Here is a 17,883-nt window from a genome sequence, read left to right on the forward strand (position 1 = left end):
GATTTCTTGGATTGCAAAGTGGGGAGCAGTAAGAGGAGTAGCAGGGCCTAATCACAAAACACCAGGCTCAGAAGCTGGCTTTAGCTGACGCAAGAGCCAAAAAAGCAACGGAAGAGCCAGGCATGGTGGCTTATGCCTGTAACCCCAACTTCTTGGAGGGCTGACATAGGAGAATCAAGGTTCCAGGCCAACCGAGGCAAGAACTTAGTGAGACCCTGTCTCAAAAAATAACAACAGGGTTGGGGGGCATAGCTGAAGTGGTAGAACACTTGCCTAGCAAGTTCAAGGCCCTGCCTTCCATAAAACAAAAAGAGCACACGGGGCTCGACTTACTTTGATGCCCTCCCTACCTCTGGCATCTCTACATTAGATGAGCCAACCATCTTCCTCATTGTTTAAGTGGTCCTCAAAGTGTGGTTCCTGGACCAGTAGCATTAACAACTTACATTCTGAAGCCCTGCCCCAGGGCTGGTGGAGTGGCTCAAGTGGTAGAGTCCCTGTCTAGCAAGTGTGAAGGCCGTGAGTTCAAGCCCCAGTACTGCAAAAAAAATAAATAAAGCTAAAGTGTAAAGGGAAAAGAGAGTGAGCTAGTATAGACACTCAAGGGAAGAAGAATCTGGAAGGGAACTCAGGGTAAAGAGAATTTTGGGCTGCTTCTTTTTTTTTCTTTTTTGGTGGTACTGGGGTTTGAACTGAAGGCCTTGCATTTGCTAGACAGGTGCTCTACCACTTGAGCCACCCTCCCAGCCCTTGCTTCTTGCTTGTTGAGACAGGGCCTGGATGGGTAGCTCAGGCAGCCTTGAACTCTCAAAATTCTCCTGCCTCAGCCTCCCTAGTACTGAGATTATAGGCATGCACCACCACACTGGACAAGTTTTATGGGGAACTTTCTGGCAGGGGTGAGTGGACAAAAACAGAGCAGCATTCAAACCACCAGCATGTTCCCTTTCACAGAGCCACGTGAAGCCTCTCTGCAGGAGCACACCTGCCTCCCCCCAGCAGAGAAGAGGCTAAAAGCTGAGACAGGAGGCAGGCAGTCTTTGGTGCACCTCTGAGCCACTTACCATGCCCCTGACGACATGTTATTTGACAGATTTGTGCCTCTATTTTTCATCTGCAGAATGAGAATAATGACACATAGTGACTCACTAGGTCTAAGTACCTTATACACACTTACTCTTTCCTTTCAGAGGCAGAGTCTCAGCTGGGCATGCTGGCACACACATGTAATCCCAGCTACTCTGGAAGTTTATGCAGGAGGGTTGGTTGCAAGTTGGAGACCAGTGTGGGCTACACAGTAAGACCTTGTCTCAGAATCAAAAGTGGGTGTGGCTCAGTGATAGAGCGCTTACCTAGCATGTGTGAGGCCCTGGGTTCCATCCCCAGTGTTGCAGAGAGAAAGAGAGAGACAGACAGATAGAGGGGAGATGGGGTCTTGCAGTATGCCCAGACTGTCCTTGAACTCCTGGGCTCAAGTGATCCTCCTGTGTCAGCATCCTGAGTGGCTGGGGCTATATGGGTCACCACTATGCCTGGTTTATATTTATTCTTAAATCCTTGCAATAGGCTGATGAGGCAGGTGTTGTGAGGAGTAAATGAGTTAATGTAGTTGGGTGTGGTGGCACATGACTGTAATTCAGCACTTGGGAGGCTGAGGCAGGAAGATTACAAGTTCAAGTCCAGCTTGGGCTACATAGTGAGCTTGGGGCCAGCCCGAGATACATAGTGAAATCCCATTTCAAAAACATGATCAGACAAAAATTTTTCATCTAGTCTTGTCCCATCTCCACCCAAAACCTTCCAGCACTTTCCATCCATCTCAAAGTAAAAGCAAAGATGATTTTGTGTCCTGCAGAGCCTTGTACAAAGCCACCTTCCACAATCACACAGCAGCACACAGTTTTTACTTTTATTGGTCAAGAATTCTTTACAAAATTCACGCACACACATCCACACACACGCAAGATGCCTGTCCTGGTCTTTCCAGGTGACAGACCTCCCTGGGCTCACCCGGGGAAGCCACCATGCAGCCTTCACAGCACAGCACAGGAATGGACAGCACGGACCTCCTTCTCTGCCCCCAGGCAGAAGGGACAGGGAAAAAGGCTCATCTTCTTCCCTTTTCTGAGTTCCCTGAGTGTCCTGCTTACGTCTACAGTGACACAGCAACTGAAGGCCTTGGGTCCTCTGTTGCTGGAGCCTCCTCCCCTGCTCCCATTTTGCTGACTGGGAAATGGAGGTCAAAAGATGGGGTACACGTTGCCCAGCGTCACAGTGTTAGTGGCAGAGCAGGGACGGGAGTGTGGCTCTTTAACCCTTTGTAAAGGGACAGAAAGGAAGTGCCCAGAAGACATCCATGAACCTTGGGAGGGTCTGCCAGGACTATAACGGTCGGGGTCTGCCCAGGGTGCCCTCGGTGACTGCCCGTGTGGCTTGCTCAGGCATGCGGCTTGGGTCGGTCAGGATGCTGGTGCAGGCACTCAGCTGGCGGAGGGAGTTCAAGACAGCTGGAGAGAGAGAGAGAGAGCGAGAGAGAGAGAACCTCTCTGAGGTCAAGGCTAACGTCAAAGGCTTGGGAGGAAACACAGTAGTTGGTCAGCCCCTCCAGGACCTCAGTTGGCAGGCGTTCTCTGCAGGACCATCCGGGGGGCATGGTGGAGTGACCCCAAACCCCAGGCTGTGTTGAAAGCAAAGCTGGACCTGGGGGCCAAGCAGGGTTGCCACTGCAATGGACAGGCAGCTGGCTCACGTACTTGGCCGGAGAGCAGGCAGGGAGCAGTACTGGTCCAGCCAGGCCAGTGAGGTCTGGCGGAGGCTGTGCAAGCTTGCAGTGGACACCATTCCATTGAAGGACTCAAACAAAGGCCGGATAAGGATGCTGAACTGGGCAGGGGTCAAGGAGCAGACCTGTGGTCCACACTGTACCCTACCACCTCACATAGAGCCTTGACGCCTGGCACAAACCAGGGGAAGGAAGGGCCTGCCACTGCCTAACCTTGAGCCCTAAGAACTCCAGCTACACCTCCACCTGTCCCGCCAAGAGCTGTGCAAATCTCTAGTCTGAAGCCCCTTCCTTTTGGTTCCTCTGCAGCCCTTATTCTATGCTAGATGGCCTCCCTCCCTGGAGTCCTTGCACTGGTTCAGTTAAAAGCTTGACCTTGAGCTGGGTGTGGTGGTGCATTGCTGCAATCCCAGCTATGTGGGAGGCAGAGGTAGGAAGAGCACAGTCCAAGGCCAGTGTGGGCAAAAGCCTTTGAGACTCTATCTCAAAAGCAAACTAAAAGGAAAGGGACTGAAGGCATGGCTCAAGTAGTAGAGTGCTTGCCCAGAAAGTACAAGACCCTGAGTTCAAACACTAGTACCAGCCAACTAAACAAGAGCTTGACACCACAGTCAGGTAAGAAAGTGGACTCCACGTTTTTTTATTTTTATTTTTTTTGGTGGGACTAGGTTTTGAACTTAGGGCCTAGGCACTTGGAAAGCAGGCACTCTACCACTTCAGCAAAGCCTCTCAGTCCATTTTGCTGTGGTTATTTTGGAGAGGGGAATCTCACAAACTATTTGCCCAGGTTGGCCTTGCGAACTATGATCCTCCCAATCTCAGCCTCCCAAGCGGCTAGGATTACAGGCGAGGCTATTGTGCCCGGCTTCCATGCTTTATTTAGACTCATACCACTCAGCATTCAGCTTCTTCCAAGCCTCCCGATAGCAGGGCTATCTTGCCCCAGGGCTATCTTGCTCCCCTTGCTCCCCTTGCCCCAGGCCCTTCCCCCAGTCCCTCTTTGTTTCCAGCCCATCTCTAGGCAATCCTGTTGGCCTAGAGCCTGGTAGCAGGCAGCAGACTAGAGTCTCTCCCTGGGTCAGTGGAGCTAAGCCTACAGCTTCAGGCATAGCTTGATCTAGCTGCAGCGCTCACCACCCACTGCCCACCTCCACGGCCCCAGGCCACTGACCCGAGCAAGGATACTACCCAGAACTTCCAATTGTGCAGTGTGCGGGTCCGGACGTAGTCATCAAACATGTCTCGCATCTGGTCAAAGCGCTGATGTGTGATGGGCACGCCTGTGGCTGGCAGTTGCTGCTGGCACCGGCTGGGGGACAGCAGGTCAGGGCTGGGGAGTCTGAGGACCGCAGGCTCCCCTTGCCCCTGCCCCTGCCTGCCCCTTCCTACTTTTTTTCTTTTTCCCGCAGTACTGGGGTTTGAACTCAGGGTCTTCACCTTGAGCCACTCTACCAGCCCTTTTTTTTTTTTTTGTGATAGGGTTTTTTAAGATAGGGTCTCATGAACTATTTGCTCAGGCTGGCTTCGAAACTCCATCCTCCTGATCTCTGGCTCCTGAGTAGCCGGGATTACAGGCGTGAGCCACAGCACCCAGCTGCCCCTTCCTACTTGATGGCAGCATTGAGCTCCTCTATCTCGTCCCGCAGCTGCTGGGCTTCCTCCTGCATGGCTGCCCGTTCCTGCTGCAGCATTACGATGTATTCTGCCGTCTTCTGCAGCGTGGTGGCCTTGCTCACCTGTGGGTGCCACCAGTGTGGGCCTAAGTGCCAAAAGGCCCTGGCATCTGGTCTTGGGGGGAGGTCCAGGAAGGGGCTCTGGGGGTGCAGCCTGGGCTGGGGGCTCACCTTGAGACTGGGCTGGGCGCTGAGTGTGCTCACAAGCCCATGGAGGGTGTCAAATCCCAACTTGATGTTGAAACGCCTCTTCTGCTCGGCTGAGATGTGTGTGATGCGCCGATTCTCGGTCTTGGGGAGCGGCAGAAGGTGGAGTGAGCTAGGACGGAGCCCGGGAGGGTCTAGGGGATGCAAACTGGTTTTGGGGTGGGTGATGGTGCCCACCTTGTTGTTGTCCTGACGGCCCCGGCTTAGGGTGCTCAGTGCCCCGGGGCTTGGGATGGAGTTGACATCCCCTGACGGCCGCTGCTCACTGCCTGTGGCAGGGACAGACAGACCCACAGACAGACCAACACACAGAAGAGAGGGTCCCATTGCCCTGACCCTCTTATCCTGGCCCCAGACACCGTCCCCCTTCTTCCTTCTCCTCCCTCCATCTCCTGTAACCCCTTTTTACCGCTGGGTGCTGGCGGTGAGAGGCGTTCAGCTTTGGGAACAACCAAGGGCCTGGGAGGAGCCAGAGTGACCGGGCTGGGGGGAGGTGGCCCAGGTGGTGCAGGGGCCGGAGTTGGGGAAAAGAAGGCACGAGAGAATTCAGGGACTGTCTCCTGCTAGAGTGGAGAATGGCAGAGAGTTGGGGTGAAGGCCCTGGGCTCAGCCCCAACCTCCCAGGGCCCAACGTCTTACCGGAGACCCTGGGGACCGGAGGAGGGCGCTGGGCACATGCAGTGGGTCCAAAGCTTGCTCAGGCTTGCCTGTGCACAGGCAGGACTGTGAGGCTGCTGGGCTGGTCCAACCTCATCATTGCTCAAGACCCCCTCCCGCCTCCCCCAAGCCCATCCTCACCCTCTGTTCCCATGGCTCCCCTTCCAGGGCTGGTCCTCACCCTCTCTGTCTCACCTGATCTGAGCAGCTGTGTGAGGCAGGGGTTGCTGGGACTGGCGGTGGCAGGGGCCAAGGTAGGGGGACTGGCTTTCCGTCCCCTAGGACATGGGGTGGGCAGTTTGCCTCTGGGGTGTATACCCTGAGACACTGCGAAGTGAGGCCCAAAGGCTGGCTCCGGGTACCCCGAAGGCAGAGGGTCTATGGGGAAGGGGGTGAAGGCAGTGGGGGCAGGACCTGGGGCAGGCTGTAGGGTGGGAGAGAAGGCTGCTGGAGCTGCCAGCGGGGACACTTCTGGGGCAGGAGGGACTGTGGGGAAGGGAAACCTGGCAGAGAAGAGAGGCTCTTCTGGCACCAAAGCTGGGGGTGGAGCCATGGGAGGGAAGGAGGATGGCGTGCAGGGTTCTGGCAGCCCTTTAGTTGGGGTAGGGTATGGGAGGAGGGGCAGGGGTGGAGGAGGGGGTGGAAGTTTGAGCTTGGAGCCTTCAGGAAGGAGGAAATCAGAGCTCAGGAAGGCACTGGAGTCCATGGGGCCAGGACAGTTGCTTCGAGCCTAGTAGGGGAGACAGAGGGGAGGGGGCTGCTCTCTTGCTGCCACCCAGGCAGCTTCCTGCCCTGGCCCAGCTCTGCACTGGGCCCTGGGGAGAGATAAGAGAAACAGTTCCTACCTTCCAGGGTGTGCACATGCGCACATGGGGGAAATTGTAGTCTAAGGAGCAGAGAGAGTGGAATCCCTTTATGTACGAACTAGGCGTGATGAACTGCATCAATCTTTCTGTCTATCCATCCATTTGTCCATCCATCTACTAATTCACTCTTCATGCATCTGCTAACCCTCCTCCAGTGTATCTGTCCATTCACCCATTCTTCATTTATTCATCCACTAACTCATCTACCAGTCCATCCAACCACCCACCCACCCATCCATCTATCATCTATCTGTCCATCCGCTAACCATCCACCTACCCATCCATCCATCCATCCATCCACCCACTCACCTATCCACCCATCCATCCATCCATCCACCCACCCACCTATCCATCCACCCATCCATCCACCCATTCACCACCTATCCACCCATCCATCCATCCACCCACCCACCTATCCATCCACCCACCCATCCATCCACCCACCCACCTATCCATCCACCCATCCATCCACCCACCCACCTATCCATCCACCCATCCATCCACCCATTCACCACCTATCCATCCACCCATCCATCCACCCATTCACCACCTATCCACCCATCCACCCATCCACCCACCCACCTATCCACCCATCCATCCATCCATCCACCCACTCACCTATCCACCCATCCATCCACCCACCCACCTATCCATCCACCCATCCATCCACCCATTCACCACCTATCCATCCACCCATCCATCCACCCATTCACCACCTATCCACCCATCCATCCATCCACCCACCCACCTATCCATCCACCCACCCATCCACCCACCCACCTATCCACCCATCCATCCATCCATCCACCCACTCACCTATCCACCCATCCATCCACCCACCCACCTATCCATCCACCCACCCATCCACCCATTCACCACCTATCCACCCATCCATCCATCCATCCATCCACCTATCCATCCACCCATCCATCCACCCATTCACCACCTATCCACCCATCCACCCATCCACCCACCCACCTATCCATCCACCCATCCATCCACCCATTCACCACCTATCCATCCACCCATCCATCCACCCACCCACCCACCTATCCATCCACCCATCCATCCATCCACCCACCCACCTATCCATCCACCCATCCATCCACTAACTCAGCCACCAATCTATCTGTTCATTCATCATTCATCCATTCATCCATCTTCTATCCATTCATCAATTCTCTAATCTCTACTTATCTCAACACCAGCCTACCTGCTTCCTGGGCACCATGATGCTAGCTTCTGTGCCACATCCTCCCATCACAATGAACTGAAACCTCTGACACTGTGAGCCAGAATAAATCTTTCTTTCCTTAAACTGTTTTTCTCATGATTTATTACAGCAACAGAAAGTCTGATTAACTCACCAGCCTACCGGGTAGTAAGCCATTCTTCAATCGGTCCAGTCTTTTATACTTCCTTTATTCACTCATCAGCCCATCCATCCAATCCATCCACCCATCCATCCATCCATCCATCCATCCACCTATTCATTCATTCATCCACCTGTCCATCCATCCATTCAATCATCCATCCACCCACCCACTTATCTATCCATCCATCCTCCAACCATCCACCTATCCATCCATCCATCCATCCATCCATCTATCCATCCATCATCTGTACATTCACCAGTCACTTGTCAACTCACCAGCTCATTCATCAGTCCCTCAAACTATCCACAGACGCATCCACCAGCCCACTCATCCTCCTGGCACCTTCCTTGGTTGGCCAAACTTGATGCTAGGCTGTTAGGATGTGCCTGGGTACCTCTTGGGCACAAGAGGCCAGAGCCAGCTCTCAGGTGACCCGAGCAGGCTGGGTGAGTTCACCTGCTGGCGGTTAAGTCCTGAGAGGTGGCTCATGCCAGAGGAGGTGGGAGATGTCACTTCTGGACCAAGGATTCCACTGCCAAAGAGGGAGTCAGCCATGGGGCCGAAGCTGGGTGGCTCTGGGAAGTTTGAAGACGTAGGCATCTGTGGGGGGCGGTAGTTGCTGAAGAAATCTGTAATTGAGACACACAGGGGACAGCAGTGAGAGCTCGGGCTGGGCCTTGGGCTCTGTCCCCAGACTGGGTGGGGGTGGGATGGGGGCCGGCAGGGGAGAGGTGGCTTCTGCCAGGAGATTGTGAAATTGAGATTTTTCTGTCTTGTTCAGGGAAGCAGCAGCAGAGGCTGGGGTGTGGGACCTGAGGGGAGACAGCAGGGACCCCAGGAAGTATCCCACCCTTTGAGCCCCACACTTGGCTCATAGGGGCCCCTTTCTTCCTGGTCCCTTTATCTTCTCCCTCTACCAACTCTGCTGGTGGTCTACAAAAGGGGGATCACAGAAAACACCTCAGGGCTGGTGGAGTGGCTCATGTGGTAGAGCGCCTGCCTTGCAAGTGTGAGGTTCTGAGTTCAAGTCTCAGTACCAGGGGAAAAAAGTGCTTGAGAGGAGCTGGGAGGAAAAAGGGTGGGGATGCTAGGAGGCACTCCCAGTGTGGCAGGAGTTCAAGGGTGAGTCAGGGGTGATGAGGGTGAGGAGGTCAGTAGGTCTGTGGTGTGTTGGAAGGCTAATAGGTGGGGCTATAAGAGCAGAGCTAGGAGGGGGGTGGAGGGCCAATGGGGTGACAATCCATGGCCAAAAGGTGGGCTCAGAGTACGGGCAGGAGTGAGAGGGGCTGGGGAGCCTGAAAAGCTGGGGGGAGCACAGGGCTGCCAGATTGGGGTGCGGGTTGTGTAAGCCCTGGGCTATTCTGGTTTTGGGAAGCAGCTGCCTGGGGCCTAACCACATCCCGGGCCTGGGCGCCGCCTGGCCACCCGCTCCCTTCCGGGCACCTTTCTCTGACCCTGATCAGCCTGCGATCTGTGCCAACTCCCAAGGCCTCCTGGGCTGGGCAAACCCAGCTCCACTGTGGCAGCTCCCCTCAGGCCTGGGGTGGGCCCAGCCCCCCCATTCTTTCCTCCACAGATGCCCCTGCTAGGACAGCTGGGCAGGCCACTCCACACAGTGCCCTCTTGGGAGATAAGGGTAGAGAAGGTGTGTGTCTGTCTGTCTCCCGGTGTGTGTGTTTGTGTATGTGTGTGTTTTGGGTGACTGCTTTGCCAGAAGATATGGGGTCTATGTGAAGCGTCTAACTGTGTCTCTGGGTGTCTGTCCCTACATCTGTTGATCTGAGTCCATGTGAACCTGCCTTGCTGTGACATTTGCTCTCCCCATGCCTATGTCTCTCCCCACGCCTATGTCTCTCCCAGCATCAGTTACAAGGTGGCTTCTTGCTGTCCTGAGGCTTCTCCTTTAATAAAAAGGCCAAGGGAGCAGGTGGTGGTCACTGATCCTCCTGTGTCCCTGTGTCGCTCAGGGACCACAGACTCAATCACTTGAGGCCTGGGGTCTTTTATTATTTTTTTAAATTGTTGTTGGTGGCACTGGGTTTTGAACTCAGGGCTTCACGGTGCCTAGGTTTACTAGGCAGGTGCTCTACCACTTGAGCCACTCCATCAGCCCGAGACCTGGGTTTTAGAACCAGCCAAATCTGCCTCCATCTCCCTACTCTGCTGCTGGCACCCCGAAGGCTCAGGCAGGGGTCTGGAGTGACAAGCCCCTCTGATCCCTGAGTCACCAGCCATTCCTTTACCACGAACCGCCCACACTTTCCCCACCTTGCCTCAAGAAAAGCTGGTTCCAGATTCCGGTGTCCCACTGAATCCCAGTCCCTCCCTGGCCTCTGGTCTCTCTAGAGTCCCTGTCCCTCTGGCTGTCTCCCTACACCTGCCCTAAACCAGCTCCCCACCTCCATGATGTTCTGACCCCTCTTTAGGGAGAGGTTTTTGGGGACAGTCAGAGTGGAAGTCCTGGTGGCCCATTGTATGGAGCACACGAGAAGGGCACATTTGCCACCTTCTCTGCCAGACACACGCTTGCCCCTATCCAGTCCCCACCCTGGATTAAAAGACCACCACCCAGCCCCAGTTTGAGTTTTGGCCAGAGCGCGGATGGGCGCAACCGGGCTCCTACCTGTGGTGGGGTTTAGTGTGCCCTGGTGGGGCCGCTGCCCTCCTGGGCTGGTCTGCTCCCAGGGCATTGCCATCAGTACTTCTGCCCCTGCAGCCCCCACCCGCCCAGGGCTGGGGGTGGTTCCTCATTCCCTAGTCCCCGCCCCATAGGCCTCCATCTCTTGATTGACAGGCCCAGGACCCTATGGAGAAGAAGCTGGGGGGGTGTCACTGTAACTAAGCCTCTCCTTTCTGTGCTCTGGGCCATGCCAACAGGCTGAGTCCTGATGCCCACTGGCACCCAGCATGGCTCGGACCTCCTAAATGCATACATATGGGAGCAGCCTGCAAGATCTGGGATTCAGTGATGGAAGGCAACATGGGGGAAGGGGCCGTGTGAAAATGAAAAGAGACATTTGTCCAGGAGGAGTCCAGGACATGGGGGTCCCCGGAGGACACTAGGAAACCAGTAACTTGGTAGCCTTGGATCAGGAGAGAGGGAAAATTACGACTATCCAAAATTCTCTACAAGAGCCAATGCCTGGGATTCTCTTAAAAATGGTGAGGGGGTGGGCGCTGGTGGTACAAGTCTATAATCCTAGCTACATGGGAGGCTGAGATCAGGAGGATCATGGTTCAAAGCCAGCCCGGGCAAAAAAAAGTTGGGGAGACCTTATCTCAATGGAAAAAAGCTGGGCGTGATGGTGGGCGCCTGCCATCCCAGTGACAAACAGGAAGTGTAAAATAGAAGGACTGAGGTCCAGACTGAACTGGGCAAAATATGATACCCTATCTCTAAAATAACCAACCAGAGCAAAAAGGGCTGGAGGCACGGCTCAAGCAGTAGAGTTTGAGCCTACTATGCACAAAGCCCTGAGTTCAAACCCCAGTACTGCCCCCAGCCCCCAAAATAAAAAGGAGGAAGGGTGCTGCCATCTAGATGAACCTCTGGCCAGAAATGTTAAGTCAGTGACATGAAGTTTATCAATCTTTATCAATCTACTCACTCTCTACTTGTGTGTATGTTGAAACGTTCTTTAATACGTACTTTTTTTTTTTTTTTGGCTGTACTGGGGGGTATTGAACTCAGGGCCTCACCCATGTTCTACCACTGTTCACACCCCCAGCCCTTTCATTTTTGTTTTGTTTTTGAGATGGAGTCTTGTTAACTATGCCAGGGCTGGCTCTGAAATTGTGATCCTCCTGCCTCTGCCCCGAGTAGCTGGGATTACAGGGATGAACCACCACACGTGGCTAACACATAGTTTTAAAAATGCATATGGATAGGGCATAGTGGCTCACGCCTGTAATCTCAGCTACTCGGGAGGTGGAGATAGGAAGAAGGTCTGAGGCTGGCTCCAGACAAAAGTGTAAGACCCTATTTAAAAAACAAAGTAAAAGCAAAAAGGGCTGGGCTCAAGTGGGAGAGCACTTGTCTAGCAAGTGAGAGGCCCTAAATTCAATTCTCAGTACCTCAAAAGAATGGAATCCCAGCATTCACAGCTTTCCTGGAAGCACTTGGTACTTGAACCCTAAAAGTTCCCTGGTCTTGTATCTGTCCCTTTGCCCTTTTTTTGAATGCACCTGACTGCATTCAAAGCTGGACAAAGGTGGACCAAAGTGATCCAGACCATCCACTCTCCCAGTGGAGCCTGGCACTGGTCTGAGTTTCTTTGTCACTCAGACTTTCCTCCAACTGACTCTGCCTGTGTTCCCTTCTCTGACCCCGGGAAGGGACTGCGTCACCTGAAATCTCCATGAAATCATCCAAGCTGGGCTGCAGGGGCGTCAGGTCTGGCTGGATCATGTCTGCATTACCGACATAGGCTGGGGAGGCAATGGTGACATCAGGAGCTGCCCAGATTGTCACAGACCTAAATCTTCCTCCCCTGCCTCCTTCCCGGATGCAGGCCCTCACCATCCTCAGGGGGCAGCTGCAGAGGGGGGGGGCCAGGCTGTGTCATGGTGAAGAGGGTGTCAGAGATATCGGACAAAAAGGAATCCAAGTCCAGGAGCTGCCGCCCACTGGGCTCCTCCTCGGGGCCCCCCAGCAGCACGGGCACCACACTGGAGAAAAGCTGCTCGCACCATCGCTCTGGTGGCGGCCACCCCTCTTCGGCCTAGTGAGACAGAGCGGTCACTGCCCTAGTCCTACCACATCAACCCCTGCCTGGGGATGAAGTGCCCCTACCACCGCCCGGCCAAGTGCCCCCCCACTTCACCTTTCCCTGGTGGACCTGGTTTGCTGCCTGGAAGGCCTTGGTCACCCCATTGGCCTCTAACAACTTCCCCTAGGTGGTGGATCAAAATGACTACCACCCTTATAAGGGTCCCTTTTTCCTGCTGGGGACACTTCTCCAATACGGCCCCATCTCCCTATGCCTCCTATCACCCACCTGCTCAGTGGCCTGGGGTCCCCCACGGGGAGAAGACTCAACTAATTCGCCCAGAGGGTGGAGGCCCCTCCCATGCCCCTGGCATCCCACCCTCGGCCTCAGACGCTGCCCTGGCCAGCCGGGTGTCAATTCTGCTAGTCCCCTTGCCTGCTGGACTTCACGAGCACCCACCTGCTTGGGGGCCAGGAGATCTCCTTCCCTGCTGGATTTACGGAGCTGTGGAGACACAGAGTTAGACATTGAACCCCTTGCTCCCTCCCCATCAGCCCCCAATTCCATAGGACCCCTCATTTGGTCCCAGCCCCGCCGGCCCTGGGAGGTGAGCAGGTTGCGATGAGATACTGTGGCCACACGGTGGCGCTGTCGGCTTGGGACTTAACGGAGGGTCCGAGGGGGCGGACTGGGATGGGGTCCCAGGGATTCACTCCAGGGCTCTTCTGGTGGCCCGGCAACCTCAGGGGAAAACTCTGGGGACCCCGTGAGCTCCTACTGACCCGCTTCTTGTAGTAGATTCGCCACTTGTGATATTCACGCATCACCACCTCGATACGCCGCTTCCAGTAATTCCCCTCCAGGACGACAGCCTGGGGAGGAGGGGCGATAGGGATCAGTGGGGAGTGTGGCACCAGAACCCTGTCCCTCACATCCCACCCCTCACCCAATGCAGCCCCTCCCACCCAGCTTGCTCCGTGAGTATCCAGGGCGGTGGGGACCGCACCCCCAGTTACCTCTGGTTTCCTGTGCTCATCAGCCTCAGGTCCCTGCAGGGGGGTCACGAAGCCACACACGGGGCTCTTCCTCCGCTCCACATCTGAGAGAAGGGGGCCAGGTTAGCGGTACCTAGATCCCTCATTCTCCTTTTCCTTTTTAAATACAGACCCTCATTATGTAGCCCAGGCTGGCCTTGAACTTGAGATTCTACTGCCTCTGCCTCCCAAATGCTGGAATTACAAGCGTGAACCACCACACCATCTCCACCTGGCTTTTGGTACTCAGATTTAAATACAGCTACTTCCTCCAGGAAGCCTTCCTGCCTGCTCTGACCTTCCCCATCATCCTCTCCTATACCCTGCACCTCCTTTGGGAGCCCAGCAGGTGTGCAGGAAGGGCTTGCTGTATGGATTTTGGGGCCAGAGGGTCTCAGCTTGGGTCCCTTGCTTCAGGCTCCTTGGCATTCCTACTTCCACCCCAGAGGTCCAGCCCTGGTCCACTTCCCACCTGTCACCTGCTTGAGCTCTTGTGCTGCTCCCTCCATGCCTTTCTTGGCTCCAATCCTGACCGCTCATGAGGCTTCTTTGTTTTGGTCCTTAAATCAGAATTGAAGCCTTTTTTTGTTTGTTTTTTGTGCAGTACTAGTGATCGAACCCAGGGCTTTGTGTTTGCTAAGCAAGCTCTACCACTGAGCTACATCCTCGCCTTTTTTTTTTTTTTTTTTAACTTTTGAGAAAGGGTCCTGTTAAGTTGCCCAGGCTGGCCTCAAACTTGTGATCCTCCTGCCTCAGCCTCCCAAGTACATGGAATTACAATTCCAGGCTCTATCTAACCTCCCAAGCCCCTTTCCCTTCCCTGTTCTCTGAGCCCCTTCACTTTGTCCCCAAACAGGAATTGTCACTTGGCCTCCACCTCCACACTTACTTTGCCTCCTGAAACTCAGCTTCTGCCCCTTTACCTACTCCGTCCTTCCAGACCCCAGAGCACAGTGTCCACCTCCTGAAGTCCCAGGATCTCTCTCCCCGTTCTTCTGCTGCCTGACCTCTTTGCACTGACTCGCAACCACTCCGGTGCTGTCCTGTTCCAGCTCCAGCCCATATCCCAGGTGCCCACCAAAAAATTCCCACCAACTACCAGTACTCCCTGTCTAATCCATGTCTCAGTTCCATCTGACCTGTTACATCCTCCCTAATCCCCTCTCTTAGTCACCTCCTAATCTGCAGTCTTACTTGGGCATCTAGGAGTCAGGTCTCACACCCAGCAGCCCACCTCCCTGCTGCAGGTCTAACCCCCCCATGGCTTCCCTATAGCCTCCAGGATAAGGACCCAACTCCTCAGCTGAATTCCAAGCTCCTGTGTGACCCGGCCACCCCTGCTTCTCCCACCTTCCTGTCTCGTTCACATACCCTACCCTGAAGCCACCCAGTCCACCTCTGGTCTCTCTCTCTTTTTTTTTTTGGCAGCACTGGGGTTTGAACTCAGGGCCTCACACTTGCTAGGCAGTTACTCTTACCACTTGACCACCAGCCCTTTTCTGCGATGGGTATTTTTGAGATAGGGTCTCCAAACTATTTGTTCCAGGACTGGCTTTGAACCAGTCTTTATCTCTTTATCTCTGCCGCCTGAGTAGCTGGGATTACAGGCATGAACCGCCAGTGCCTGGCTTACAGTAGGCCTTCATTAGAGGCAATCCTAGGCTTTGGCTGTAGCTCAAGGTTGGAGAGCTGGCCTAGCATGCATAAGGCTCCAGGATCCCTCCCCTACCCCCAAGAAAAAAGAGGCAACCCTGATGAAGGGGACAGTCCATGAGGACCTAGAAGCTTTCTTCCTGTATCTTCAAATGATGAGACAGTGGAGGGAGACCACTGGAACGTGAAGTTGGGTAGGACTTTTTCATCAGTCCCAAAGTCTCGCTGTAAACGACATTCTCCAAAAGAAACACTCTCGGGGGATCAGAGGAGAGGTTTGGTCCTGATTGCTGAGCCTGGTGGGGACTGAAAACAAAGGGACCCACCCTTGGGTGTGGACACGTCACCTGGCTTCCCATATTTGGACAAGAGCACCCCAGGACAGACATAGGAACGACACAGAGGCTCAGTGGGCTGAGTCTGGCTGTCCCCTACCCAGTCCAGAAACCCGGTGCTCTGGACAGAGGGCTGTGACAACCCAGCTGAGGCAGGCTTTGTTTAACAAAGGGAGGTTCCTCCATGCAGTCAGTCATTGGTTGCCTGACCCTTTGCACCTTTGAGGAATGGATGCTGGGACAGGGGACAGCATCAGAGCTGCTCACAGAACAGCAGAGAGATAAGGAAGGCAAACAAAGACCTGGCAGGTAATGCTAGGTAGAAAGTCCTTCTTGCCCCAGGAGAGGTGCAAAGTGCCCTGGGAGCCCACAGGAAACCCAGAGGATGACAGAGCACATGGCAGTCAGGAGAGGAAAAGGAGCAGGTGACAGCAGAGGGGTGGCAGGGGCCATGATGGTTGAAGCTCAGGTGAGACATCCTGCAGGACCACCTTCAACCCTTTGGTGCTGGGGGATGGGGAGGGCTGATGTTTGTTAAGAACCAGCCACATGCTGCCACTGTGTCACAATAATAATGGTCAACCCCAGCTGCCCATGGCCAGGGAACCTCCAAGCACCAGGCTCTGTGCTGAGACTTCGGCCATCTTAGAGAATGCACCAGGTTTGACATGGCACCTATTATGGTTCCAGTTTTACGGATAAGTGGGCCTCAGCTCATCCAGGGTGTGTGAAGGACCTCTGGTCCCTCTGGCAACTTTTTTTGTTTGTTTTGGTAGTACTGAGGTTTGAACTCATGGCCTCATGCTTGCTAGGCAGGCACGCTACCATTTGAGCCATGCCCCCAATCTTTCCCAGCAGTAACAACTTCTGCAGTAGCTGGAGACCAGAGTCTGTCTAGGTGAGGACAGGGTGTGTGTGTGGGGGGGGGCGTGCAGCACACCTCAGTTGTCATCAGAAACTTCTGGCCAGGCACCAGTGGCTTATGCCTGTAATCCCAGCTACTCAGGAGGCAGAGATCAGGAGGATCGAGGTTCGAAACCAGTCCTGGCAAATAGTTAAAGAGACCCTATCTCAAAAATACACAACAGATAAAAGGACTGGCGGAGGTGCTCAAGTGGTAGAGCACCTGCCCAGCAAGTGTGAGGCCTTGAGTTCAAACCCTCCCTGCCCTCTCCCCCAGAAAAAAAGAAAGAAACTTCTGTAGAGTGAAAAGTTTGCACCCATCCAGCTTTGGTGGGAAGGAGAAACCCGGAGTGGGGAGATACCCCCCCACCCGTGCCTCCCTGGCTTCTCAGTTTCCTAGTTTAGTGGGGACAAAGGACAGGAATCCAGAGAAGATATCCAAAAGGCTCCTAGCTCCCACTGTCCTGAAAACCTCAGGCTCTGTCTAGGGGTGACCTGCACGTTCTCAGGAGAGACCTGGAAGCCATCTGGATCCCAGAATTGGGACCTCTGTGCTTCCAGCCAGCGCAGCTCTGCAACCTTTCACTTGCCTGAATGAGTCACTCGCCTTCCTGAGCCTCTGGCGCCCCTCCATAAATGGGGGCTCGGAAGCCTCGAATGGCATGATTTATGCAAGTGCCTGACATACAGACCGTCAAGCAACACTTTCTTCTTGGCTGGGATCCAGTTGGGGCTGGTTTGTATGAATACCTTGGTGTCCCTCCTGGGCTGTGTGTCCCCAGCTCAGTGAAGCCTTTGATCCTGCAGCCGGGCCTCACTGATTGGGAACAGTCCCTTAGCTCCAGGCAGATTGGTCCAAGTCCCCTCAGCTTCACCCTGCTGCAGAAGGAACTGTTCCCAAGTGAATGAGTGTGACCTCCTGGGGTATATCATTTACCTGTGAAAGGTAGGACTACTGACCTCACTTGAGAGATAAAGAAAAAGGTTCAGAGAGGTTAGGCAGCTTGCCTGAAGTCACACAGCCAGCAAGGGGGCAGAGACAGATTGGGAAACCTCTAAGTCCAGGGTCTTTTCTGCTATACCACATGGCTTCTTCTTAATTATTTTATTTTATTATTTGTTTTGTGGGGCTTGGGATGATCTCTACCACTGAGTTATATCCCCAGTTCCTTCACAGGGCTTCCTGAGCCCTTTCTACCCAAATCTTCATGGTGGGCACCTGCTGAGTGTTCAGAAAAGATTTTCCTCAGTTTCTCCAGATTTTTTTGTTTATTTCTGTGGTACTGGGGTTTGAACTCAGGGCCTACACCTTGGAGCCACTCCACCAGCCCTTTTTGTTTTTTGAGATAGGGTTTTGCAAACTATTTGCCTGGGCTGGCTTTGAACCATGATCCCTCTGATCACTTCCTGAGTAGCTGGGATTACAGGCATGAGCCACTGGCGCCCAGCTCAGATGGTGTTCAAAATCCCCTCATTATGGCATTCGGAATGCACAATGGATCTTGAGCTGATCCCTCAGCACTAAGCACTAAGCACCTTAGTACTTCCCAGGGTGGCGTCTTCTCCCCAAGACCCTCTGGAAGCTCAGAAGCCATTCAGGGGTCCTAGTGCTGGGTGCCTGGTCTCCCTATAAGGTCAGCAATATTCTGCTGGCCCTGGCCCTGACTTTGACCCCTCCAGCCCCGCTC

General features: G+C 54.3%; 1 protein-coding gene across 11 annotated transcripts in view; it reads right to left on the reverse strand.

Annotated features, from left to right (window-relative positions):
- Positions 1 to 1,895: 1,895 nt before the first annotated feature.
- The window catches only part of Mlxipl (MLX interacting protein like), a 38,503-nt gene continuing 22,515 nt past the window's right edge, over positions 1,896 to 17,883 (reverse strand). For 3 of the 11 annotated variants that reach the window (XM_074075724.1, XM_074075723.1, XM_074075722.1), the window contains 16 exons: positions 13,784 to 13,864; positions 13,287 to 13,369; positions 13,053 to 13,142; positions 12,730 to 12,774; positions 12,081 to 12,282; positions 11,909 to 11,989; positions 8,018 to 8,190; positions 5,461 to 6,049; positions 5,302 to 5,369; positions 5,072 to 5,225; positions 4,840 to 4,931; positions 4,627 to 4,746; positions 4,391 to 4,518; positions 3,968 to 4,091; positions 2,754 to 2,883; positions 1,896 to 2,507 (listed from right to left, as the gene is read on the reverse strand). In XM_074075724.1, coding sequence (XP_073931825.1) covers positions 2,383 to 2,507; positions 2,754 to 2,883; positions 3,968 to 4,091; positions 4,391 to 4,518; positions 4,627 to 4,746; positions 4,840 to 4,931; positions 5,072 to 5,225; positions 5,302 to 5,369; positions 5,461 to 6,049; positions 8,018 to 8,190; positions 11,909 to 11,989; positions 12,081 to 12,282; positions 12,730 to 12,774; positions 13,053 to 13,142; positions 13,287 to 13,369; positions 13,784 to 13,844 — 2,265 coding nt within the window. In that variant the 5' untranslated portion in view covers positions 13,845 to 13,864 and the 3' untranslated portion in view covers positions 1,896 to 2,382. Of the gene's footprint in view, positions 2,508 to 2,753; positions 2,884 to 3,967; positions 4,092 to 4,390; positions 4,519 to 4,626; positions 4,797 to 4,839; positions 4,932 to 5,071; positions 5,226 to 5,301; positions 5,370 to 5,460; positions 6,050 to 8,017; positions 8,191 to 11,908; positions 11,990 to 12,080; positions 12,283 to 12,729; positions 12,775 to 13,052; positions 13,143 to 13,286; positions 13,370 to 13,776; positions 13,865 to 17,883 lie in introns of all 11 variants that reach the window. The other 8 variants (XM_074075716.1, XM_074075727.1, XM_074075726.1 and 5 more) reach the window with 6 other exon arrangements.

The sequence above is a fragment of the Castor canadensis genome, chromosome 6, assembly GCF_047511655.1.
Source record: "Castor canadensis chromosome 6, mCasCan1.hap1v2, whole genome shotgun sequence".
Lineage (NCBI taxonomy): Eukaryota > Metazoa > Chordata > Mammalia > Rodentia > Castoridae > Castor > Castor canadensis.